This window comes from Crocodylus siamensis, chromosome 2 (assembly GCF_052110815.1).
Source record: "Crocodylus siamensis isolate JL-2025a chromosome 2, ASM5211081v1, whole genome shotgun sequence".
Lineage (NCBI taxonomy): Eukaryota > Metazoa > Chordata > Crocodylia > Crocodylidae > Crocodylus > Crocodylus siamensis.
In genome coordinates, this window is record NC_143396.1 from 172,331,755 (window position 1) to 172,358,146 (window position 26,392).

A 26,392-nucleotide genomic window follows, 5' to 3' on the forward strand; every position below is an offset into this window, starting at 1 on the left:
ATCACTATGGTGTGTTATGTGTTGTACTTCATCGGGACAGAGCTTTCAGGGGTGATACCTGTAGAGAAAGCTGACTTTTCCCTTTACTTCTCTTATTTTCCCAACAGGCTAAACATTTTTGATGTAAGTAAAGGTAAACAGCAAGAGATGGAGTCTGTGAAAGAGCTAAAACCTGACTTGGTCATAGAATAGACCTGAATTGGATCTTTTTCACCTGCATGCTTCAAGGCTGGGTGCTCACTTAGAAGATGACTTAGTAACAAGGGGTACAGAAGAGAGACAACTCCCGTCCTCTTTAAGGAGAATTCTGTCCACTCACAGGAACTCCAGCAACATATTTCAGCTCCTGTGGTAAAGAACTGGTTGCATATTATAGGGCCAACCCTCCTGCTTGGGGATCAGAGGAGTTGATTTGCCCCATGTTTGGTCTAAGTCTATGGACAGCCACCTCCAAAAGAGTCATTATGATGCAACTATTATATCTGCAGACTCCTGCAATGATACAAGTGAGCTAAATTGCAGCAAATTTATCCTGTGCATGAAACGGTGTGAAGACTGCAATGACTCTGCTACAGTTGTATTGTTAGTAGTTACAGGGCCCATCTACACATTCATTAATGCACCTTAGATATTGCGCATTTAGTGTAGTACTTCCTTAATAAAGTACTAAGTAAAAGTGCAGTAGTGAAAGCTCATGGTTATGTAGTGATGTTGGCTGTGCATTTGCCTAATAACACTATGCAGTAAGCTATTACCATGGTTTTTGCCATGACATGCTACTATGCAGTGTTATTAGGCTAATGCGCAGTAAACATCTCATGTAGATGCGCTCACACTGACCTATTATTTAATATCCAATATAACTGTTATATCTGCCTTTCCTTGGAGATATAGTAGCTCAGTGGGGCCAACTTTTTTGCCAGGCATATCATAAGGTAAGCCCTGCACACTCCCTGAGTGCCATCCCAATTTCCACTGTTTTCTGCTCCCTGTTCCTTGCTTCCTAATTCCTGCCCTCATGTTCCCTGCTCTCTCTCAGATCTGCTGCATGTCACATGCAGATAATCACAGTAATAGAGAATTCAGGCTGGAAGGGGCCTCCATAGTCCATTTAGTTCAACCCTCTGCCTGAGGCAGGGTCATCCCTATCCAAACCATCCCATGCAACCATAATCTAAACTCTACATAAGACTATCCTCAGCCCTGACACAACATAGACCTAACGCCGTAAGCTGCCACAGGTAAAGCAGGGGAACCACAGCAGCTAGTGTCCTGCTTCTGTAAAATGTTGTCTGTGGACTCATGGACCATCTCAAGCCAGCTGGCAGTGTCTGTTCTTTTAGCTGTTCAACTGGTGGCCCAAGAGGAATTATGTTGTGGACCCTGGGCTCCTATGTGACTGCTGTTCCCCCCCATCACTCCAGAGTCTCCAGCCCTCCCTCCTTCAGTGTTGCTTCCTTCCATCACCTCAGCGGGCAGGGCACTGCACAGGAAGTTGAGGGTGAATCCAGGACTTTATGTGGATCGGGGCAGCATCGTGCCTACACGATATAGTAGTAGGTAGGTGCCTGTACAGGCATGAAGTGCAGTGGGTGTGAGGGGAAGAGGGGTGGGGCATTGTGCAGCAGGGCTTGGGGGAGAGGGTTGGAAGAAGTATCCATATGGCATGCACCTTGGTGGCCCATGCCTTGCATGCAATCCTTGGGGCATGTGGCTCCCAGCGCATAAACACCTGCCATGTGTCTTTTACAATATGCTACATTGGTGATGCGTACGGGGTGCATGTGGGTGCACATGCACCCCCTGAAATTGGTGGTGCACCTCCCAAAAGAAGTGCTGCTGACACTGCCAACGGTGCCTGTGGTTAGTCACTGCTCACCACCCCCACCTTTCTTGCCACCACTGACACTGCTGGTGGCATTTGCAGTCGGTTGGTGATCACTGGTCAGCACTAGCCACCCCCCCAACACCTCAGTAGCCACCTGCGGGAGCTCCCCACTCACCACTGCCATGCCCCCGGTGCTGTCACCACTGCTTGTAGGTGCTTGCTGTGCCGCCCAGCCTCCCAGGGCACGTGTCATTCATGATATGCTATGTGGTTTCATACATGCATGGGGATTTTGTTTGGTTGGGGTTTTTTGTTTTGTTTTCCATAGTTGCTTAATTGGTGAAAACAGTTTGCCATTTCTAACAACTGCTTATCCCAGTTGTATATTTCTGTTTTGCTGGTGTTCAGTAAAAATCCTGGAACAAGAAACATTGTCTCATCACTTTGTGGCAGCACAGTAGTGGGTGTTACTACATAGAGCTACCTGCCTCACTGTGCCAGGTCCAAAAACCTTGCTTTGAGTCTCTCACAGGGTGCCTACAGCTGGCTGTCCCGCTTCCTGGGGAACACCCACAAGCTTGTGGTAATGCTGCCACCACCGGGGCACTGGTCTCCACTAGGGCTCCATGCAGCCTAGGGCGCACAGACTCTGTGAGCCTTGGGTATGCTTTGCCCACAGTAGTATTTGCTAAATGCCTGCCTGAACAGGAAGGTCTTAAAGTGTTTCCAAAACACATCTGGGCTTGGGCTCTGGCAGGCCTCAAGAGTGGTTAAAGCTGGAGCTTCTAAGGTTTATATTCAGCTTGATGGTGAGGCCTAGGGTCTAAGCACTGTGTGGGGATAGAGGAAGTACCATCTGGACAGTTCAAGAGCAGAAACTGACCTCTGGAAGGTTCATTCCTGGCCATAAGGTAAATAGTGCTGGTCTCTTATTCCTGATAAAATAGCAAGGACCCTGTGCCACAGGGTGGCATTTGTTGAGCTCTGAGAAACAGCTTTCCTGTACTTACACTCTGTAAGGGGTCCAGAGGATCTGTTGACAGGCCAAACCCTAGACGTTCCTGGAGTACCTTGTGTGTGTAGGCCTCTAGGCTGGGCAACACACTGAACCAGTTACATTCTAGGCTGTAGTCTGCATTCTGTTATTTAAATAAGCCACAGGTACCCGTTTTACCCTGGGCATAGCAGCAGGTCCTTGTGCTTATTTTCTGATTGGCTGTTCATTATATTTTATTTTATCGAATAGGTTATAGACCTTAGGTCCAGCATTATGTAACTAATGCTGATCATTTCCTTCCTCATGTCCTTTTGACAAGGTATTTAGCAGAATTCACAGATTCATTGGAACCTAACAGGCTGTGCCATTGAGTGCTTCTGCTATGGCCTTGACTTTGTAGCCTCTGGGTTGTCAACCATGCACCTCAGTGCTCACATCACTTGAGCCATCATGTTGAGCCCTAAGCTCATATCACTGATAAGCATGGGGACTTTGTGGGAGATTAGGCCCTGAGAAGAGATCTCAGACTGCAGTGGATCTCAGATTCTCAGCAGAAGGTGAAGCCCCCTCAATTACTCTGCTGCAGCCTGATGGTTTACTGATATCAGGCCATTGCTGTATTGGTCAAATAAAGGTTTTGTTAAGCCTGATCCTCAAAAACTCTTCTTTGTTTTCCTGTTCTTCTCATTCCCTTTCTGGGAGGGCAAAAAGGTTGCGGGGAGGGTCATAACAACCCCTGGCAAATTAGATCTGTAGATGCATGAGACACTTACTGTGGAATCCAGGGAGGCACTTTTACAGCTCACATCAGCATGAAACTCCACTCTTGCTGCTGTCCTGCTGACTTAGGACTGGATTGGAGGTGCACCCTGCTGCAGGTTCAGCACAAAAGGCACAGCAGAAGGAAGGAAACACTGTATAAAGACAGCTTTCATTAATCTCAAATGCTCAGATCGTTTGCTGGTTTTTAGATCACCAGGCATACCAGCAGGGTTTGGGACTTGAGACTCAGATACCCGGCCACTTAAGGTTTGGGGTTTGCACTCAGATACCAGGCCACTTCAAGGAAAATAAGATGAGGGCACTATCCTGGTCTCTCTAGTCCAAGATTCTGGGCACCTGGGTTTGTCCACCACTGTCAATATGAATCATTTCTGGTCTCTCTTCAGGGAGCTAGAACCTAGGGAAGACCTGGAGAAGACCAGGAAAAAGAGGGCCAGGAGGCAGTCCAGGACTTCTTCCAGGAGCTGAGCATGCATTTGCCAGCAATCTCAGCCTTGCAGTCCTCCTCGCTTCTACCACCTGAAGACACAGAAGCCTCTGGTCCTGCCCCTGTCTGTTTCCCAGGAGACCTGCAGCAACCACCATCTACCATACCCACTGCCCAGGAGCCTTAAAACACCAAAACATCTGCCCTGCCTGTCTCCTGGGAGCTTTCCTGCTGGAACCCCTTCCCAAGAGCTCTACAGGACTGCAACACCCAGCTGCCAGGTGCCCTGCCTGCATCCTGGGAACTCCTCCGGTCAGTGGGCACCATCCTGACAAGGGTTGAGGCACACCATGACTCTGTACCACCTGCCACATGACCCTCTGTCAAGTTTGGCAGGGTTTGAGATCTTTCTTTCCTGCCTCCCAAAAAGCTTCCTATGCCTGAGGCACTTCTGCTCCTCTGACTGCCACCAAATCCTGCAGAGTGGCACTGCCTGTCCCACCAGTCTCCCCAGGGTTTTGTACCTATGTGACCTCCACCATGCCAGCAGGGATGGACCCCTGTAACTTCACATCCCTATCAACCCTGGCATCCCTGGGGTGATGGCTTGGTGCTGCAGGAAGGGAGTGAAGAAGCAGAAGAGACAGTGAGTGTGGATGAGAGGGAACAGAGCCCACAAGAGTAACAGGCAGGCACCAAGCACTGAGTGACATCTCCCCACCTTGGTACACCAGTTTGGCAGATCATGCTCCAATAGGAAGAGAGAAAGTGTGCAATCAGGAAGCAGTGCAGATCAAATGCTAGAAGACAAAATTGAGCATGATGTGAGCTGCCCCAGGCAGATGGGGCTTGGCCCCACGCATAATGTTGCAGGGGCAGCCATGGGCCAGATGGGGGGCAGGAGCAGAACGTACCTGTACCACACTGTTTGGGCAAGCTCTGCTGCACATGCCTCTAATGCCCGCCTCTCCCCTCTTCTCCCTTGCACCTCCCTTCATCCCCAGCTGGCTCCTGGACCTAGTGTGCAGGCAGCCTTCCCCATACACAACTGCACACTAACCCTGCCACAGCCGCAGGGCTGAGGTGAGCCAGGAGCTGGCCCTGGCCCTACCCGAGCAGGTGGCAGCAGTGGGGGAGCCGGCTCCATGCTGCTTCTGCTGCAGCTGCTTGCTGTTGGGGACAGGGAGCTGCAGACTTGGGTCCCTGGCCCCATAGCCCTGGGAGCTGGCGACCCCCTCCAGCAGGGCTGTGGGTGTGGGGGGGAAGAGGTACGAGTAAGGCTGGGGGGCTGTTGTGGGGGCAGTGAGGGGCACCAGCAATACTGGGGGGGCTTTGGGGGCAGTGAGAGGCAGCAGCAGGGCTGGGGAAGGCATGGGGGTTGTGGTGTGAGGGACACCAGCAGGGTTGTAGGGTGCTGCAGGGGGCTTTTAATTTTAATAACAGATTTTGGGGGTTTTGTCAGAGAATTTGTGATTTTTTATCAGGGAAAACCAGGATCCCTGCTCATCACCCTCCTTTGATACCTCTGGCTCTGCAATGTCCTTTGGGAGGACACCCTGTATAGCTTCCCAGAGGTGCTTGCTCTCTTCATTTCTGGACCACCATCAAAATATTGCCTGCATCATTCTTCACTCCAGTTCCTTCATGTCCTCATATTTCAGGGTTTTTTGGGGTTTTTTTGAGTACATCTGCGTGTGGAGCAGAAGTTTTCTCTGAGCCATTCACCATAGTTCAGGAGGACAAGGTACGCTAGCTTCAGAGACAGTAAGATGGGGCTATTGGCTGCTGTCACCCTGTGATGTGTAGACAAGGAAGACCAGGGTCACTGGAGAGTCTGGGAGGACCAGGTGCTCTCAGTGGCCTGTGCCTTGCTCAGTCTCTTTAAGTCCCATTTGCTGCTGTGTGGGTTTTTTATGAATCAGCAATTTTGGCTGGCGAGAGCAGGATGAGTGCAAAACCACCCTGCTAAGACTCTTTTTGATTTCACTGGGCTTTGAATCAAGCCCGCTATACCCCTTCCTGTCCTCACTGAGATCAATGGTAATTTTACTGTTGACTCCAGTAGCAGCAATTTTAGGGACAAACTGGTGAAATTCCCTACTCAAATATCATACCCTCTTCAACCAGGATGGTACAGAAACAGCTGTCCAGCCAGAGGTTCTTGGAGTAGAGAATCAGGCCCAGGATGCTTTAAGTCACATTTCACGCAGTTTTATTCTCTGCATCCCCTTAGGTATCTGCAGGAAAAATCTTCCCCTGGCACAATGATCCTAGTTCTGACCATGACTAACTGCCATGAGGCAGCAGAAATACATGGATGTAACTGAGGACAGGGATCAGCCCTTGTGTTGTAGCAGTCTGTTGGCTTCATCCAAACTGCATAAGGCAAGACTTGTCCTGGAGAATAATCCAGAGTGAGCAGGATAAAGCACGGCATGTTCTGCTCCCATCTCTACATAGTAACACTGAAAAATACACTTTGTGGCCCTCAAGTGAAACTGCACTCAGTGTACAAGAAGAAAGCTGTGAATCCTCAGAGCAGAACCATTCCTCTATCAGCAGTAATGGGTGCATCTACACAAGATACTGTACTGCACATCAATGTAATGTGCAGTAAACTGTCACTATCTACACATGTGCAGCAATTACTGTACAGCATATTAGTCTAATGCACCATTTTCTAGTACCTGTAGAAACAGCACCCCCACCTTGTGTTCCCATCCCTTCCCCCACAACTTGGGGCCAGCCTGATCACCCCCCTGGCTGAGATGGAGTTGCCTACTGAGCCAGGACAGCTCCTCCTGCCTTCTGGAGTTTGGGGATAAGCCCCATGCCTCCTCCCAGCCCAGAGCTGGTGCACAGGGGAGCCTGGAGCTCCTCCTGGCTGTTGCAGGGGAGCAGAACAGGGCAGAGGCAGGCCTGAATTCAGCTGCTCCTGTTGGGTTCAGTTTGCTCCCCACGCAGGCACACATGTAAATGTGCACTCAGAAGGGCTTTGATAAGCCTGAATTTTCTGGCAGGCATATCCAATATCTTTACTCCCTACCTTATGATTTCTCTGCCAGCAGGGGTTTGTCAGGTGAGAGACGGGGCAGAGAAGGGCTAATCCAGTCTATGTACCCTTTTTGCAGCTGCACAACCTGCTCACCCAAGGGGCTTAGGTCAAGACTTGTGAATTTGCTTTTTTCAGATGGGACTGGACTGTGCAGCCCTTACTCTGTAGGTGAACAGTTACCCATACAGATAGTCCCACTGATCTTTTTGAAGTTTTTCAGTGATCAGAGGGGACCAGGGTGGCATAATCCAGCTGGAGGAATCCCTGCTCAATACTACACCACCTCACCTCTTGCTGCTGCATGTGCTCCTTACGCCATCTCCCCTCAGGACTTTCAGGTAACCAGTCCCTGATAAGGCGGCGTTCCTGGCAGCTGCGGGAATGGAAACAAGGCTCTATGCCAGCTGTGGGACAAACACCACCATTACACTCCTTGCATTTATTTCCTCACCCTATTCAGGAGAATGGGGCTTTGAATCAGACCCACAACACCCATTCCTGTCCTCACTGAGGTCAATAGTATCTAACCTTAACAAGGAGAAGCCACTGCTTGAATTCAGAGCCTCAGGTGGTCCTGGCTGACCTGCTGTACATCTCTGTTGCCCCTTAGTTGCTGAACCATGGAAACATTTATGAATCTGCTACAGCTTTGAACAAGCAAGCATGTGCCCTAAACTCATGCAGTCATGGTTCTAGATAAAAAGGACCCTGGCTCAAGTCTCCCTTGCTCTTCCTGATTTGGACCAGAAACATGGACCAGGGGTCCCAGCTGAAAGCCCTGGACTGGTGCCTGTTTTGGGCGGCAGGACTTGCTGGTTCTAATACTGGCCATTCTAAATATTCTAAAATTCTACCACGCACCTGAGAACCCCTTCCTGACAAAAGTTTTTCTGAAACCCAGCAAGCAGTTTTGACTTCAACAAACAAGCCTTTTCTAAAAAAAACATTTCACCAAAACATGACTGTTGAGCTAGTGACAGGTCCCAACCCAATGTCCACTGACCAACCTGGAAGTATTGTGTGACATCAGCCCTAGCCAGTTTAGATCAGCACAGATGGAATAAACTTTGGGGAGGTTGTTTGTTCCCGAGTTGTTATGATTAGTTTAAAAGGTGTAACTTTTAAAATCTGGATCATTCTTGGAAGGTACACACTGGATGCTAAAGGATATTGTTCAGTAGAACTTGAAACAAAGACTTCGGGGGTGTAAGTAGGATACTGTATAAAACTAGACACTTTTCAAGCACATTTTGCTGTCCTTACGTTGTACCAAACTCACTTCCATTCGTCCATCCTTGCTTCTATTTCCCCCCTATCCTGTTGTCGATACACCCATTATTTACTTAGTTCGGTGACCTTTAACTTGCCTTCCCAGGACCATACAACTCTATTTTTATCTGCATCCTGCACTGGGGATCTGCAATATATACAATATATCTCCAAACCCATAGTGAAGATGAATATGCAAAGTTTAGTGAAATAATATACCATCTACTTCTCCTTCACTCATGTCATACATTTCAACCCTACCTCAAACAGTGGTAAAAGTCCATATCTACCAATTCTAAAATAGTGATAAGGGAAAAACAAAACAAAACAAAAAAACCTGGAGCAGATATTTCTGATCCTTGTTTCTTTGGAACATGACAGGATAGCAGGCACTTGGACAGTTGCCTACAAAAGTGCTCATTCAAATGTATCTTCTCCAGCGTCTTGGTTCTCAAATACAGGGCTACCTTTTTGGGGCTGCAGTTTCCTGTAACACAGGATCTTAAGGAAGCAATGGAGACCAAGCCTTCAACACAGACATTCCAAACTAAATGGGCTCCATCAAGAGTTTTCAAAGTAAGAGCCTAAGATATGAGTTTCAAAGCCTATTGAGATATGTCACCGAAACCTGTGATTTTCAAAACGGCCAAAACCCAGCAGCTGAGGTTGAGAGGGAGCATCAGGATGGGTGCTCAGGACTTCTGATATCCAGGCCACATATAGGTAAGTTGACCTTCACCCTCCTCACCTTGAACATCTTGTTCTGAGTTAACATGTCTTATGTGATTCCTTTCATGCTCTGGGAACAGCTGCCAGGTGTTACCTTTTGTGGCGGGCCAGTAGGGGGCGCTCCTGCATTGAGCCACCCACCTCACTGCACCCGACCACCTTCCAGGCTCCGAGTGCCTCTCTAGGGGTGCCTCGAGTCTGGCTGACCCCTTCCTGGAGCGCACCTGCTAGCCTGGCGGTAACGTGTGCTGCCAGCACCCCGAGAAGGGACTCTCTCGGCCCTGTGTCCTCAGGGAAACACAGGCATTATAGTCCATTGGGTACTCAACCCAGTACAAGCACTTGGGGCACTTCCCCAAGTCAGGGGTCATAAAGGAAAGGCCCTCTTAGCCTGCAGACCTAAGGGGCCTCTTAGGCGTAATTTAGACCCCCCCTCAATAAGTCTCCTACACTGGTCACAAAGGAGTACTTTATTGATTACAGGGGTAGGGTGAAAATAGGATACAAGATAGAGCAATATCATAGAAATCCCATAGAGCAAAACAGAACCCCCTAGAACTCCCCTGCATTGATCTCCTCGACAGCTGGCAGGCTTCGTGGCCACAGCAGGGGCTACCACCCCTGCAGTTTTGACCCCCCTGTGGTGTAACACATAGATGTGACATAAGTTTGGCTTTCAAGACTTTGGGATACCATTCCCCCCAAACCCCTGCATTGATCTTCTTTAAACTTGGCAGGCTTCATGTTCTCAGCAGAGGCTACCATCCCTGCAAGGTTCATCCCAATCAGACAAAAAACAACAAAGTTATAGATATTTCACTGATTCCCCATTATACCCTATGGCCGGATCTCTGAAGCGGCTCCGAAGCTTTGGCTGCATCAAGGCAGAAACCCGGTCCAGAGCTCCAGATTGGATCGCGGCCATCCAAAGCAGCCGAATCCAAAGCTGGACTGGATCGCTGCCGACTTGCACAGCCCTATCAGGTATGTGTATAAATGCTCACAAATTGTACACGTAATGTGCAGTAACTACGGCACATAAACGAATATGTAGATGTACCCACTACGATTCCTATCTCTGTAGTGTGAGGCACGGCCCTCTTCTCTGCATCTCTTGAGTTTATTTCAACAGTCCTTGCAGTAGTTGGGCCCTGGAACCACCTGTTCCCTAGCATCACATGTGGCAGCTGGTGGCGCTTTTGTTGTTTTTGAGCAATATGCCTGGCAGTTATGTGACAGGGTTAGAATCATAGCATCAAGTTACAGCACGGGTGGGCAATTATTTTGGGCAGAGGGCCGCTTACTGAGTTTTGGCCAGGTGTCAAGGGCTGCATGGATAGACCCATGCCTTGACAGGTGCCCCGCCCCCTGGTCACCATCTTGTGACTAGAAGTCCCAGCCCCTAAACCCTGACCTTTGCCACCAGAAGACCCTCCCCTTGCCCCCAGAAATATGCCTTTCAGCAGGGGGTTTTGCCATCTCAGAAAAATACCAAATTATATTCTAAAAAGTGATCATCTACAATTGTCATTAATTTTATTTAAAAAAATACTTTTGTCCTGATTTACATGTGTTTGTGTAATGTATGCAGAGGTGACTGCACAATAACTTAAAATGAAGTCTTATTCTTGTATATTGTGGTGGGTGGGTATAGGTTTGTGGCGGCTGTTGGTGTGTGGGTATGGGGTGCAGGTGGGTATGAGGAAGTGTTTGGGGTTTGTGTATGGCAGTGCAAAGGGAGGCATAGGTGCATGTGTATGGAGGGGTATGCATGTGGGGCTCACCTCCTTTGATCACCCCTGACCTTTGCTACCCCCTTCCTGGAACACACCCGCTAGCCTGGGGTACAACTGCCACCACCCAGGGATGGGCTTGTTTCTGGCTCTGCACCCCCTGGGAAACACAGGTCTAGTAGCCCTCGAGGGTACTTGATTCACTTCAAGAACTTGGGATGCTTCCCTCAGTTGGAAGCACAAATAGTGGTCTCCCTTAGTCAGCCAAACCAAGGGGACCCCAAGGCATAATCTAGACCTGCTCCAAATAAGTCTCCCACACTAGATACAAAGGAGAACTTTATTGGTTACAAGGGGTAGGGCTGGAATAGGGTACAGGGTAGAGCAATATCATGGAAATCCCATAGAGCAAAACAGTCTGGCTGAGGTAGCCTTTTGATCACGCATCTGAGTTACTGCCAGCTATATATCTAACCAGATCTCGAATAGCTTACTCACAGGCATCATCCTGAGGCTGTTGGAGATTTCCTCTGGAGGCAGGCCGTTCCTAGCTCATGAGTTATGGGGGAGAGAGCCAGTTTCAGATGATAAAGCTCCTCTCTGAGTCCCCCGCATGGCTGCCATTTGTTTTGATACCTTTATTCCCTATGTGGTTTTATGCTAGCTAGGAATCCCAGAGAGAGGACTTCTCAGTTGCCACAAGCCCCATCTCATGGTACTAGCACACTCTAGCCATGTGCCTTCCTTCTACCTTATTCTTAGGTAGGCTACAGTACTGCCAACCCCCAATATTCAAGATTTGGGGATCAGCCCTGAATCGTTGTCTTCATTTCAATGATTACATTGTTTCTATGTATTATAAGATACATGCTGACATTACACTTAGATTAGTTTAAACCCTTAGGAGTACAGATGTTTTCAATGCATACATGAGGCTAAAAATGGTGCAAGCAACCCAGATACAGGTTGCATCTGAGGTGCCCTAATTTGAGGTCAGTTCAGGGTAGATCTGTCTACTGAATGTGTGTCCTGTTGCAGAAGTGCTTCCTGTTTCAGAACATCTGTTATCTGATTCCTTGCACTGTCATCTGAAATGTTGAAAAGCATTAAATACATTCAATATGAGAATGTTCAAAGTAACAAACAAAACAGCTTATTTAACCTAAAATTGTTTTCAAACCTATCAGGCCCTGCTTCCCCATCCATGTGCAGCTTATGTGTCACCTTAATGTAGGTGACTGCTAAACTGCCCCAGGGTTGATGGGATGCATGTCCAGAGTGGCTGGGCAGGAGGTATGCTGGGGCTTGTACAGAATGCTGTATACCTGGCATACTGCTGATGTCAGACCAATGAACTGTAAAGTGCCTTCTGGGGCCTCCATTTCTCTGCTAGTTCAGATTCCACCCAGAAGCTCTTTCTTCATCTCCTGGGAGGCAGATGCTACACCATTATTAACACTCATTTGTCCTCATGAAACTGTAAACATTGTTGTTCTCTTGGGGTAACTTGTTACCCCACAATTCAATATTGTTGTTTTCATGGGGTAACTTGCATCTCACTCAAACCTCTGTTTTTCTGCTGTGTTTAAGGATATTTTAATAGCTTTCTCCCAGGTCTGCAGGTGTGATGCATCCATGCAAGCATGCCACTGTAATGTAAGAGTGTTCCTGTGTATTGCTGATGTGCTTGTGCATTGGACACATGGGACTCATCTTGGGGATTGGAAATGCCAGGCAGCCAGCTCTGCCCACAACATTATTTGTAATGTTCTTGTTTACCAGACTCCCAACCTTAATTTCACAGTGTCCTTGTGTATAACACACTTCAGCATGCCATTTCCCAACACTCCTGTGAGTATGGAAGGGCTTTTATTCCCCGTTTACAGGTGGGGAAGTGACACGCGTAGAAGCGGGGAAATTGGCCGAAGGGATCACACGGCATGTGCATGACACAGCAGTGACTTGAACCCTTGGACAATCTGGCCACCCCATGACCTGGACCTCTGCTCTGTATCTCCCACTGGGTAGTCAGGGCCCTTCATGGCCTCTTTTGTTATTTGTTTAGAAACTCCCAGAATATCTAAAGATGGAAAAACAAGCCCCCTTGTAGCTGGCTGATCTGTGACTTTCCCTACATTGCATTGGCTCTAATGGCTATGAGACTGGAACCATGAAAAAATGGGGAACGGTCCTGGGGGATCCCATGGTTATGAACAAGGGGAGCAAGAAATGAAAATTACAAAGCTCAAGACAGCTTCTGGATTCATAGTCTTTATTTGATTCCAGAAAAAACTGACAAAAGCCTACAGTAACCATATGAAAGGTTGGGGATGGATTTGGAGCAGAACAGCTGGGAGCTATGGAATCCTGTGGTGCTGCAAACACCCTCATAGATAGAGAGACAACTGTGAGTGAGCTGTGGTGGCAGTACAGAAATTCCCCCCTAGTCTGGGGATGGGATCTTGAGTCTCTCTGCTGCCCTAACAGGGACAGAAGAAGCACAGTTCCCAGACCCCTCCATCTTGTGGTCCCCTCCTTCCCCTGTATGCGGATCCCATGTCTCCTTCCTGCTCCTTTCAACAAAACAACTGTCCTTTTCTGTGTTCAGATCACATAAGACGTAAAACCAGCTGCTCCTGTAGAAAGAGTCGTCTCAAAAGCCTACCCCCAACCCCCATCGCACATGCTGGAATATGCTTCTGAAGGGCCTGGTAGTGAGAGGGTCCTCTCTTCAATGTGCAGCCCCTACTGCTCTCCAAGGAAGTGGCAGGTCAGGTGGGCCAAGGCATGTTGAAGCACGGGCTCCTGCTTACTAGTTCGACTCTATGACCAGATTGGCCTTTATCTCTTTCACAGCACCCAGCTCTCTCCTCGTTTCTTCTTTAAAATTGTAACAGCTCAGCCTTTGCAGGAACATAAGAAACAAGTGTTACTTGTACCAGTAGATCACCACTGAGACCCTGACTCCCTTAAGTATGTAGCATGAACTAAACTCATGTAGCTGATGTTAACATAGAGTGTAATAATAGTGAAATATAACCATGTTAGTCTTGTCCTGTAAGCAACTTGAAAGCTCCATTTTGTATCCTTCTGCTTGACATAAGTGAATAAACTCTGCATAGCCTTTATGTATGAGTGTGTGTAAAAGGGTGAATGGTGAAAGAATGGCACAGAGACAGAAAAAGATTTAACTGTTTATGTAAGCAGCAAGTCACCAAATGTAAGTTACCAGTCAGTAAACTAATTAATGAACGGCTGAAGAATCCCTTTGAAGCTCGAGGGCACAAAGGAGATAACAGAAGAAGAAACTCTGCCAGATGGGTGACAAGAATACTCCAAGGCTAAGATAAGCTGAAAACAAAAGAAGGACAACTGCAAAAACAGAAGCTAGGTATGGAAAAACCCCAAAAGCACTGAAACAAAGGATGCCAGTCCCTATAAGAACACTTTGAAAATGCCAAGTTGGGTGAGTCTCTTTCTCTACTGCTGTTTCATCAGGGCACAGATGCACCTGTTCACCCCACTCCAGCTGTTATCTTTAAATCTGCTATCTTCAAATCATCATCATCTACTTAATAAGCCCGGGTTGGCCACCCTGGGCTGATATTGAGCAACTATTGCTGGTAACTATATCTGGTGTATGTGTGGATGAAATGGTCGTTGTGTGTATGTGTATGCCTATGTGTAATGATGTGTATGATGATTTGTGTGTGTTTGTATGAATGATGTGCCTGAACCTCTATGTCTAACTCATGTAATCAATAAACATGGCACCTTGCCTTATCCCCATTGATAAAGTCTTGCCCGTGATTTAAGCAATTGGCAATTTGTGTAACAAGTACCATGGTGTTTTCTATTGTGGGCCAGGGACCCTGTGTACTGGGTGCTGTACAGGGAGAGGACAACAGTACAGTATCTGCACCTATCCTCTTTCCCCCATACCAGCTGCTGCCAGGGTCCCAGACATATCTATCACCTTCACCCCTTCCCTGCCAGTCTCACTGCCAACAGGAGTTTGTAACTTGCATAGGAGGGGATAAGGGCTGGTCTAAGCTATGGCTTTTCTGCTCCCTCCTCAACCCACCCACCCAGGGAGCTCTCGCCACGTCTTATTAGTATCCTGTCTTCACAAACAGAGCCACACTGTGCAGCCCTCACTCATGAAGGTGAGCACTTACACAAACACCCCACTGATTTCCATGGAGCTACTCAGTGCTTAGAGAGGGCTGGGATGGCACCATCCAGCAGGACCTAAACTCTCACTGCTGCACATATTTTTGCAGGTCAGTGGGGAATTTCTGTATTGGCACAGCAGCTTACTACCAGCTGCCTGTGTATCTATGAGGTTTCTTTGCAGTGTCACAGGATTCTAGAGCTGCCCGGCTGTTCTGCTCAATGTCCATCTCCAACCTTTGTCCTTAAAGCCCTGGGGGCAGGTGGGGCACAAGGGATTCTGGGGTGTAGGCACACCCCAACAGGCACTGCAGACCACAATAATGCAAGCTCACACTCATGGAGCTCTTGGGTGCCAGAAGTGGGTCCAGGTTGGCAGCAGCTTAAAGAACTGGTCTTGAAAATGAACTGACTGCAGACTGAGTGGAAAGTTCCTTACTACAATATTCATCCTCTCAATGAGAAAAATGCTACCTACTAGCAAGGTAGTGCAAGAGAAAAGAGTGAAAATCTTTCCGCTTCACTGCCTATAGGACTGTTTCTAATAAAAGGAAATGCATCATGACATTAGAGTTGCTGACTGATGCAATTAGTGCATTAAAATCAAATAATAACTATATATAAGCTATTACAGTGTAACTGTTATGTCTACATGCTCCAGCAGGGTTACACACATAGCAAAAACATTGCAATTTTACAACATTTCCTCTAGGGGTGTGTGAAACGGGCTATATTTGATTCGGATTTGTCCTTAATCAGGGACAGTGATTCAATTCATTGAGTCAGATCACTGTCCCAAATTTGATTTGGCTGAATCTGAAGATTTGGTGATGATTCAGAGAATCAGCAATTTGGCCATGGACACAGCTTTAAATGTTTTTTCTACTTACCTCAAGGTACTAGGCATGGCTTGTGAATGCTGCAATACTGGGGCACATGGAGTGTTCCACGGAGCACGGGGGTGGATGTCCACATGCTCGGCAGCAAACCTGGAAGTGGACCAGAAGTACCCCCCGGCTCAGTGATAAAGAGGCACCAGTTGCTGAGCTGGGAAGGCGCAGGGGGGCGGAGGATCATGCTCCCCGGCGGACCCAGAAGTAGACTGGAAGTGCTTCTGGTCCACTTCTGGGTCTGCTGTCAAGCGCACTGGGGAACCCCTGTGCAGTGCTCCATTTGCCCCGCCATCACAGTGTTCATGAGCTGCCTGCTACATTGAGGTATGTAGAAAAAACATTTAAACCGTGTCTATGTCCAAAATGCCGAATCTCTTTGAACCAATTCAGAGGGTTCTTATTCAATTTGGAGAGATTAAAGGGTCTCCTGATTCAATTTGGGGATTCGGCGACTGAATCATGCCAAATTGAATCAGTGACTGAAGCTTCGCACAGCCCTAATTTCCTCTGAAGTGATATAGGTCGCTTGCATTGCTCCAGGAGTGTGAAGATACCAGTTGCAATGTAGCAGGTGATGCACATTCCCTAGTGGCACCTCCTCTGCCTTTACAGTGATTAAACATCATGCTTCCCCCAGAGCCTATGTTAAAGAGACAGTAAAGGGACACAGTTTTCACTCACCGCAACCTCTGCAATTTGCAGTTAGGATGTTTCAGCCCTTCACACAACAGCTGCACTCCTGAATGTCCCAGCTGGTTGTCCCACAGGTTCAGCTCTGTCAGGGTCTGGCTGGTGCTGAGAACAGAGGAGAGCTCCCTGCAGCAACCAGCTGTGAGGTCACAACCACTTAGTCTGTAGACACATACACAGAGGAAGTGATGCTTATGTCATTCAATTAGTCTACATCGGTCATGTCCAAAAGAGACACTATTTTCTGGGCTTTCTGGACCACTGCTCTTAAACAAACCTTGGAAGAAGTAACAGCACACTAGACATTTTTAAAAGCATTTTTAACAAGTAAAATGTGATGCCCAGAGTAATTACAGACCAAACAGTCCCCTATTAAACCTGGGGAAAATACTGGATCCTTTTTTGCACCTCTATTGGCTGGAATGAGCCAAAGACTGATAGAGAGAGGGGAATTAGGGCAGGCTCCCAAAGCTCCCTGTCTCCTCCCCAGGCCAGAGCAGGGGGCTCCCCTTTGTGGCAGAGCTTCTAGGATATATTTTAATGGGATTCCATAGAGGACTCCCAGATACAGGCAAAGTATGTTAAATGGGAGAGAAGGAGACCACCATGGGGTTCCCTGGAGTCCAGTGTTTTCCTTAGGCAAGGCTGGCCTCAGAGCTCTTCACAAAGAAAAGTCACTGCTGAGCCACCCTTCTTTCCTGCTTTGTGCTCCCCCTTTTCTGGTTATGGCTGTGAAGAATAAGCTGGGTGTATGTTGTGAGCAATCGGCATGGGGGCTTGACAGACACATCACCCTCAGCTTCTCCATTTCACTTCAGGGAGCAGGCATCTAGTAGTGGCCACACACCCCTGATGAATACTTTATACAGAAGCCTCTGGAAAATCCACCGAGGAAGGAAACCTTACTGACCCCAGTTTCTGCAGCTTGCAGTTTGGATGTTTCAGGCCCTCACACAGCTGCTGCACTCCAGCGTCTCCCAGATGTTCATTACCACCCAGCTCCAGCTCTGCCAGGCTTTGGTTGCCCCTGAAAACAGCTGCCAGATCCCCACAGCAAGATACTGTGAGTTGGCCCCACCACAACCTGCAAAAGAAAGGTGGGGATTAGCAACCACATGATTAACAAATACCCTGAGGGAAAGCCCAGATGCCCTGCCCATCTGCCTCTCCCATTTATGTTGGGAACAGCCAGAAGGCCTGCCATAGGCGCTGTGCCAACTCCTATCCATTGGCCAGTGAGAAACCACTCCTTAGACTGATTTCCTGCTTATGCCCAAATGTACTTTGAAATTTGTTCCTAACCAGTCCTCACTGAGAATGGGCCATGCCTGTTCCTCAACCTTCTGCCCCAGCCAGTGAGGAATAAGGGGTGAGCCAAGACTTCCCCCCAAGCGTCATTCATGGCCCTTTTGTGGACCCACCACAATTTGGCATAGGCAGAAGGCCTGTCCATAGTTAAATCCTGCCCAGTCTAGTTACTGATTGGTTGAGGAAGAGAAGGCTCCATTTCTATAAAGGCGAGTGCAGCTCTAGATGTAGGTGGGACACTGGGGAGAAGAGCCACACATGGACGAGATTCTATGGTTGTAGGAAAAAACCCAACTCTCAGACCCTCCCTTGCACTTTAGGGAGCACGTGTCAGGCGCTGGCAATACACAGCACTAAGCACGCCACACAGAAGACCCAGATTAATGCCCAAAGGCGGCCAAACGGCACTTGCCGCAGTCTGTGTAACTTGCAGTTCGGATGTTTCAGCCCCTCGCAGAGCCACCGCACTCCAGAGTCCCCCACGTCATTGTGACCCAGCTCCAGCTCTATCAGGCTCTGCTTGGTGCTGAGCAGAGCAGAGAGATCCTTGCAGCAAGCCCCTGTGAGACGGCACCTCCACAAGCTGCAGGGGAGTGAAAGGCAGACAGGAACCATCGTGGGTGAGCAGGGCTTGTCACAGCTGCCCTGACAATGAGTCCCACCCACCAGCTCTTCTCTGCAACCCGGGATGATTCATAATGGGCCACAAATCCTGTGGTAGACCCTCTCCCCAGTATCATCCTGTGGCCAATGAAACACCAAACTTTCTCTAGTGGGAATTCCTTCAGACACAGAGAGATCTTCCTAGCTTATAAAGAGGGCTGCTCTTGCCTTTCCCTCTATTAGAAAACATAATGTTACAGTGCTAATTATGACGGAGAAAGTATGGCATGGAAGATGGCAGACCCTCAGAAAAGAGCAGCGATGTTGGGACGAGCAGGAAGGATGAAGCTGGAAAAGCCATGGGGCTGCTTGGGGGCTCAGCTCAAGCTAGCATTTCTGGTTTCCAAACAGAGCCGGTTGGTGCATGTAGTGAGCTCTCGATACTGGAACTGGAGAAACGCTCAGCTCTCAGTGCCTCCAGTTTGTTGCAGTATACAGACATCAAGCACTAGATACACAACCTGTCAAGAGTTTAATGAAGAGGATCATGGGGAATCTACAGATGAAGCCAAATGCTCCCTACCCCAATCTTTCTACTTTGGAATAGTTTGCTCCTTCGCACAGCACCCGCACTCCAGAGTCTCCCAGGGCATTGTCACCCAGCTGCAGCTCTCTCAGGCTATCATTTTTTCTGAGAACATCAGCAAGATCTTCACAGCAAGCAACTGTGAGTTTGCAGCTCCACAAGCTATAGAAGAGAAAAGACAGAGAAGAGTAACCATGATATGAATGGTGCTTGTTCTGACAGCAATCCTCACCCAACAGCCCCTCTTAGTGCACAATCTGCCTTGAGAATGAGCTGGGGTTTCAGCTAGACCCTGTGCTGACATTCACTCTTGAGTCAATGTAATATCATGGTAGAGGGAGACTTCCTGGTTGTTCTTCATCCAGAACCATCAACAGAGACTTGACCATGCATCTAAATTCCTGATGCTATTTTCTAAGAAATAATGGGTAGAATAGGGACTTTGTCCCTAAGAACTGGCATTAGTCCTTTCCGCTAACAAACCACAATTCAGACCAGAAAGGAAGCTGCACATCTACACAGCTGTTGTCAGTCAAGTCCGCTGGGTACTTATTACATCATGAGAACAGTATGAGCCAATCAGAGCAAGCCTATGGAGGCTGTATGGGGAACCACCAGCTGAAACAGCTGGATGAGGTTTCATATTGTGCGCTGGGAGATCCTGCTCTCTCATTCCCCTGTAAGTAGGGCTTGTCGGGCCTGGGGAGTATGGTCTATAGATCCCAACACAAAGGGATTTTTTGAACAGGAAAGAAGTTTCTTACTTTAGCTTCTCTAATTTGCAGCTTGCAGCCTTCAGTGCTTGACAGAGCAGGTAAATAGGGGACTGCTTCTGTTGTTCCCTGAAAATAAAATAATATACAAGTTTTTTTTCTTTTTTTTCCCCACATAACATTTTAAATTCTGTTTCTTTGACATTAAACCAGTATCTTGGGTGGGATGACCATGAATTACATATCAAGCTGTGCTGTAATATAAAATAATTGTAAATCCTCCATTACAGGAATGTGTCCAGTACTGAAAGAGGCACTTTAACTCTGTAGAGTAATACAACATGTTCTACTAAGTGTGATTCTTTCAGTGTTCAAGCTCTGATACTCTGATGCCGTGAGCCTTTAAACTCTGTTCTATGCACTCTACACAGTGTGTCATCCATGCTTTAAACCTTTTGTATTAATTAATCATTGTTTTATCATTGCTGGAGATACAGTAGAAATCATTCTGTTTCATTATCTTGCTTTCATTCATCACCACAGACAAAGCACAAACACATGAGTATTTTCTTAAAGTTTGATGTCTGACCATCAGCCAGTATTGCTGTTCAACCTTGTGAAACGATGTCTGTGTGTTGGGGTTATTAGGAATCTGAGAGCACAGTTATCCCAGAGTGGTGGATCCAGAAATGCAGCAGGCAATCTGTTTATGAGGCCCATGTGGAAGGGAGTGAAGCTTCCCTTAGAAATGCTGCCATGAGTCAGTTTGGGGAAAGCAGTTGCTATGAGGTATTAGTAGTGGGTTGTTTCTGTCTCTGGGGAAAGAGACCTATGTGCAAGATGCAGAAAAAAGGCCTGGAAAAATATATGGAGTCCTCTAGCTCTCTAGGACCCTGAAAAAATGTCCCAGCCCTTTGAAAACTGCCCTGGCCATTTCTATGAAACCATCATGTTCACTGTCCAGTGTAAGGCAGACAAATCTGATAGGAGGATTGACATCTTGGACTTCAAACATGCAAATTTCAACAAACTTAGATCACTAGTGGGGGGGGGTGCTATGAGACCAGGGACCAAAGGAAGTCCATTCCCATGCAAAGAAAATGTAACAGAAGGGCTGGGAAGCCCTCTTGGCTAAACAGGGAAATCATAGTCCTCTTAAGAAAGGAGAAAGAAGCTTCTACACAATGGAAGCTTGGGGCGGGGCCAAAGGAGGATGTGGCAGTGCACTTTAAGGGCTGAGTCAGTGTCACAGGGCACTAAGGTGTCCTGCTCCTTTAAGGACTGAAACTGCTAGGGAGAGAGCCCTAGAAGTCAGTCAGGAACCCGCCATTTCAAGTCACCATGGCAGCAGGAATGAGGGCATTAGCCTGCACCTGCAGCGGTCAGCTGACCGGAAGAGGCAGGGCCTGGAGCATATATAGACCCCAGAGCTGGGGCCAGAGAGTCAGGTCTCTGCCAGCAGCTAAGGGGGAAGGAGCCCTCCTAGAGGAAGCTAAGTGAAGAGGCTGCATGGCCCATCACCTGCTTCTGGTAAGGTTAAGAGACTTCAGGAGCTCCTCAGACCCTGGCCTACAAGGCATGTTGTTCTGGGGAAGGGTGATTCATTTAAAGGAACAGAGCACACCCGGAGCTGCTTGCATTATGTTGTAGCCCCGGGGCTTGTATTTTGATTTCTGTTTGGAAACCGGTGGATTGGGCTGAGGCTATTGGCAAAGTAGGAGACCTCACTGAGGACTCACTATAGTGTGGGGACCCCAGTGCCAATGTGGGCGCAGTATCTGGGGTGCACAGACCCCAGCACCAGTATGGGTGCAGACAGAAAGAGACAGGGCTGTGGAGAGGCCAGTGATGAGCAAGAGGCCAAGTGAAATTAAGACCTCGGAGGGATGCTGTGTGAATACCATTTGCGAGTTTTGGGGTGTGGTAAAGGGATGGTTTGGAACCATGCATTTACCCATAAGGCTGAGGGTGTCCTGAGACATCCGTTTTTGAGCTGGATCCAAAAGGGGGTCTGAGAACCCACAAGGTTCAGTGGCGTCCATCAGGACTGTGCCCAAACAAACTTGAGGGCAGCCTCCTTATTTATTATAGTTACACCAAGACATGGTGGGTGAGAAAGAGGGTGGCCACATTGGGCCAAATTGGCACGGTCAAGGGGACGCTAGGGGTCCCATGGCCATCCCTGGGGACTCCTTCCCATGACAGTTAGGCAGCCAGCAGGTGCTTGATTGCAGCAGCCATTTAAGAATACTGGCTGCCTATATAAATAGAGCAGTTTGCTGCTGCAAGCTGGGCAGAAACATTGCCTGGCTGAGCTGCATGGGACATCTAGCAGGTAGGAGCTAGAGGTAGGACCTCAAACTGCACCCTCCTGGGGAAATGTGGCCTGGTGGGGCTCCTAGTGGTGTGGGACCCCCAGGATATACCAGGCCAGTTACCTCCCTGGTGATAGGTGAGGAGGGGTGCCTTCACCCCAGCCCCCTTCTTTGGGTGGCTTTGGAGGCAGTTGTGGGAGTAGTGGGGCCAGGCATGGCAAGCAGAATGCCACCTGATCCCAGCAGGGATGTGAGATCCCAGTGACCTCAGGTGGGGTAGCATGGGGAACATTGTTGTGTGGCCCCACACAGAGTAGGGCTGAATGGGAGTAGACTTAAAGGGCTGTGTGGGAGGGGGATTGAGTAGGGCCAAACTGGGAGTAAGCCTGAAGGGCTGTGCAAGGGCCAGCCCCATAAGTAAGTTGATCATGAAGATTATAAGGCCCCAGGGTGGGGCGTGGTGTAGAGGCCATAGAGGGGGTGTAGTAGGATTCCCAGGTGGGGAAGAAGCCAAGACATGGTTGTGGTTGCTTGAGACTATAGTCTGGGCCAGAGCCCAAGTAGGGGACTCAACCAGAGAGTTAGGGGTGAGTCCTGACCCCAGTAAGTCCTCTGCTCCAAGGAAGCTTAGTGTGGGATGAAAGTAATACCTGGTGTGGGATGAAAGTAAGACATTTGAGCACAATGACCTGCTGTTCCAGGGAGGGAGGGAGAGTCCCTATGAGGCTTGGGAGTACCAGTCGTGATGCAGGGTATAATTACACCATATGGATGCTATCTGCGAGTCATGGGCTGTGGTGTAGGGCAGGTCGGAGCCACAGATAGTGCCCGCTGCCATCAGGGCATGTAATGGGCAGTCTCCTGTATTTACCATCCATTTATGGGAACATGAAAGTCATGGCAGGTGACCCAGCCCCTAGCTTGCCCCTTGTCACAGAGGACTATTCCACAATGGCCTGCATCTGCAGGGAACAGATAAAAAAGGCTGAAGTGGTGACCGAACTTAGATTAGCAATGGGAATCAAGGAGAACAAGAAGTCCCTCTTTAGGTACATAGGTAACAGGAGGGGAAAAAATGGGAGTGTTGGGCCATTGCTCAACAACTCAGGAAAGCTGGGACACCCAAGAGAAAGATGAACTCCTGAATGACTACTTCACCTCAGTCTTTCACTGGACCAAGGGGAAAACAATGCCAGGTAGAGTACAGGATAAGTACGGTAGAAATAATTACCTTCCTACTATTGCCATAGAATTGGTATATGACCAATTAAAAAAATGAGACACATAGAAATCAGCGGGAGCAGATGATCTTCATCCGAGAGTGCTGAAGGAACTGGCCAAAGTCATTGCAGAATCCCTGGAGAAACACTTCCACAACTTGTGGGGTTCTGGAGAAGTCCCTGAGGACTGGAAGAAGACCAATGTTGTGCTCATCCACAAGAAGGGCAGGAGGGAGGACCCAGGTAACTATAGGTCAATCAGCCTAACTTCTATCCTAGGGAAAATCCTAGAAAAGTTCATAAGGAGTCTATCTGCGATAAGCTTGCAGAAGGTAAGATTCTGAATGACAGCCAGCATGGCTTCATCACAGGCAGGTTTTGCCTTACCAGCCTCATCTCCTTCTATGACCAGGTAACTCACCACCTGGACATGAGAGAGCAGGTTGACATTGTATAACTTGACTTCCAAAAGGTTTTTGATCTAGTATCCCTCGAACTCCTTGCAAGAAAATAGGAGGATTGTGGGCTTAACTCCGAGACAGTCAGGTGGGTGAGAAACTGGCTGTAGGATAGGACCCAGCAAGTTGTAGTGAATGGATCTATGTCATCCTGGTGAGAAGTGGGCAGCGATGTCCCACATGGGTCAGTGCTTGGTCAGTACTTTTCAACATCTTTATTAGCGATTTGGATGTGGGGGTGAAGAGCTCACTGGCCAAGTTTACAGATGACACCAAGTTATGGGGAAGCGTGGTCATGCTTGGAGATGAGCTACAGATACAGGTGGAAATAGACAGGCAAGGAAGTTGAATGGATCAGAATCTGATGAAGTTCAACGTCAAGAAATGTCAAGTGCTGCACCTCAAGATGAGCATCCCTCAACATGCCTACAGACTTAGCAGCACCAAACTGACTAGCACCACGAATGAAAGGGACCTGTGGGTAATAGAACACAGTATGAATATGAGCCAGCAGTGTGATGTTGTAGCCAGTAGGCCAAATAGTACTCTGGCTTGTATCAATCAATGTATCTCCAGCAAAACCAAGGAGGTGATTCTTCCTCTCTACTCAGCACTGGTGAAACCACAGCTGGAGTACTGTGTCCAGTTCTGGGCACCACACTTTAACAAGGACATGGACCAGCTTTAGAGAGTCCAAAGAAGAGCCACCCATATGATCAGAGTCTTACACGGCAAGCCATACGAGGAAAGGCTGAGGGATCTGGGACTCTTCAGCCTGAGAAAAAGAAGGATGAGAGGGGACCTAGTAGCAGCTGACCACTGCATATGGGTGTATATCAATCACTCAGTGAGTGACTGCACACTAGGGCACCCAAGGGGAAAACTAGAAGTAATGGCCACAAACTCCTGGAAGACCAATTCAGGCTCAACGTTAGGAGAAACTTCTTCACAGTCATGGTGTCCAGACGGTGGAATAAGCTCCCTCCAGATATGGTGCGATCACCTACCCTGGAAATCTTCAAGAGGAGACTAGACAGTCACCTTGCTGGGGTCACCTGTCCCTCAGTTAACTTTCCTGCTTGGTGCAGGTGGCTGGACCCAATGATTTCCCAAGGTCCCTTCTGGCCTTACAATCTATGAATCTATTCCAGGAAACAAATGGAGGATGTGAAGAGGAAGCCAGGAGGGATGAGATGCACCAGGCTAGGGCAGGTGGAAATTTCTTAAGTTTAGGCTGTTTGGAGTTTCTGTAAATGCTCCAGAGCAGTACCAGAGAAGCCCTGGGTCCTTGTCCCTTGGAAAGAAGGGTGGGATTGAAGAGGTGTCTAGAAGTGCAGGAAGCTGTGGAACATGTGACCCACAGTGTTGAAGGCTTTATTTGAAGCTCTATGGATATGGGCCCCCTAGAAGATTGGGGGAAGGAGATTGAATGTAACCTGGCTGGAGGGGGAAAATAACTATTTGATGCGGAAGGGTAGCTGTTGTTAGCGGGGTGCTAGAGACCTAGCCATCAGGAGTTGTATTGGGTGTTCAGTTGGACTCTGCCATGGAGAGAGGAATGTGGACAACACGATCCTTCCTGAAACAAGGGAAGAGCATGGACAGATGGAGCAGAAATATATCAAACACACCATTAGCAGAGAGGTGTACTCTTTCCTGCAGGTATGCTGTAAGACCAGTATAGCTGCTGGAGTTCCTTCTCCATTGTTGTGGGGCAACCAAGCAGCTCCAAGCTGATCCAGGCTGTCCTCCTAGAGAGCCAAACAAAATGGGGAGAAGTTTCTCTATCTCTGGAAGTGACTACCCACACCAGAGGAGCAGCAACACAGTCTGCTGCAAAGAAAAGGGCCAAGAACCATTGCTGTAAGGGACGGAAATGCCACAAGAAGCCTGAAGCCCGTCTGACAGAGTACGGTACCTGTGGGCAGGTGGGAGAGGAACAACAGACTAGAAGGACCCACCTGGGCCATGGAATCCTGTCCCTTGTAAATGAAGCAGCCATATAATAGACATCGAGTCTGTGAGAAGAAGTGCTCTGGCTTGTTGTGCACCCACAAGCTGCTCAGCCTTCCACATGCCCTAATAAACTAGGATCCCCAGTCCTTGTTGCCCTTTTTTCCCCTGTAACCTGTCTCAGAAGAGAACACAAGAGACCATGTAGACCATGACCAATGCTTGGAGTCCCTGCAGTATCATAGACTATACTGGTAAAATATGGCCAGGGGAAGGTGTTACTGATTCTTGGTATCAAACACAGTTGAACCAATTTAATTTAACAAAAATACAATCACAACTTAGCTCCCTTCCCTTTTTTCTCTTTCACATGTGCTACAAAGAAGGGTTTTTGTTTTTTGTTTTGTTTTGTTTTTTTTAATCCTCCATTTCTGCCAGCAGGAATAAACTTAGTATTACTTGTATAACCCATCCCCACCACTGGCCTTTCTTTTCCCTTCTAAGGCTGGACCATAGAGATTTACAAGAAGGCTTTGGCCTTCCAGCTAAGGCACTGGGGGCATTTATAGACTTGCTCTGGGAGGTAGGGGGCAGGGGAGGTGCTTTAATTAGAGTGGCTTGAGGAACCCCTCTAATTAAAGTACCCATAGCGTCACATG

General features: G+C 48.2%; 2 protein-coding genes across 2 annotated transcripts in view; one reads left to right on the forward strand and one right to left on the reverse strand.

Moving 5' to 3' along the window:
- Window positions 1-3,465, forward strand: part of LOC149871326 (ribonuclease inhibitor-like) — a 32,284-nt gene extending 28,819 nt beyond the window's left edge. The window contains exon 7 of the mRNA XM_090034609.1: window positions 108-3,465. The gene's annotated coding sequence lies outside the window, so the exon portion shown is untranslated. The remainder of the gene's footprint in view (window positions 1-107) is intronic.
- A 1,939-nt stretch (window positions 3,466-5,404) lies between these two features.
- The window catches only part of LOC149871327 (NACHT, LRR and PYD domains-containing protein 3-like), a 37,821-nt gene continuing 16,833 nt past the window's right edge, over window positions 5,405-26,392 (reverse strand). Inside the window, exons 5-10 of the mRNA XM_090032315.1 lie at window positions 19,839-19,916; window positions 19,072-19,236; window positions 18,298-18,468; window positions 17,488-17,661; window positions 16,569-16,739; window positions 5,405-13,724 (exon numbers count right to left, since the gene is read on the reverse strand). Coding sequence (XP_089888441.1) covers window positions 13,634-13,724; window positions 16,569-16,739; window positions 17,488-17,661; window positions 18,298-18,468; window positions 19,072-19,236; window positions 19,839-19,916 — 850 coding nt within the window. The 3' untranslated portion in view covers window positions 5,405-13,633. The remainder of the gene's footprint in view (window positions 13,725-16,568; window positions 16,740-17,487; window positions 17,662-18,297; window positions 18,469-19,071; window positions 19,237-19,838; window positions 19,917-26,392) is intronic.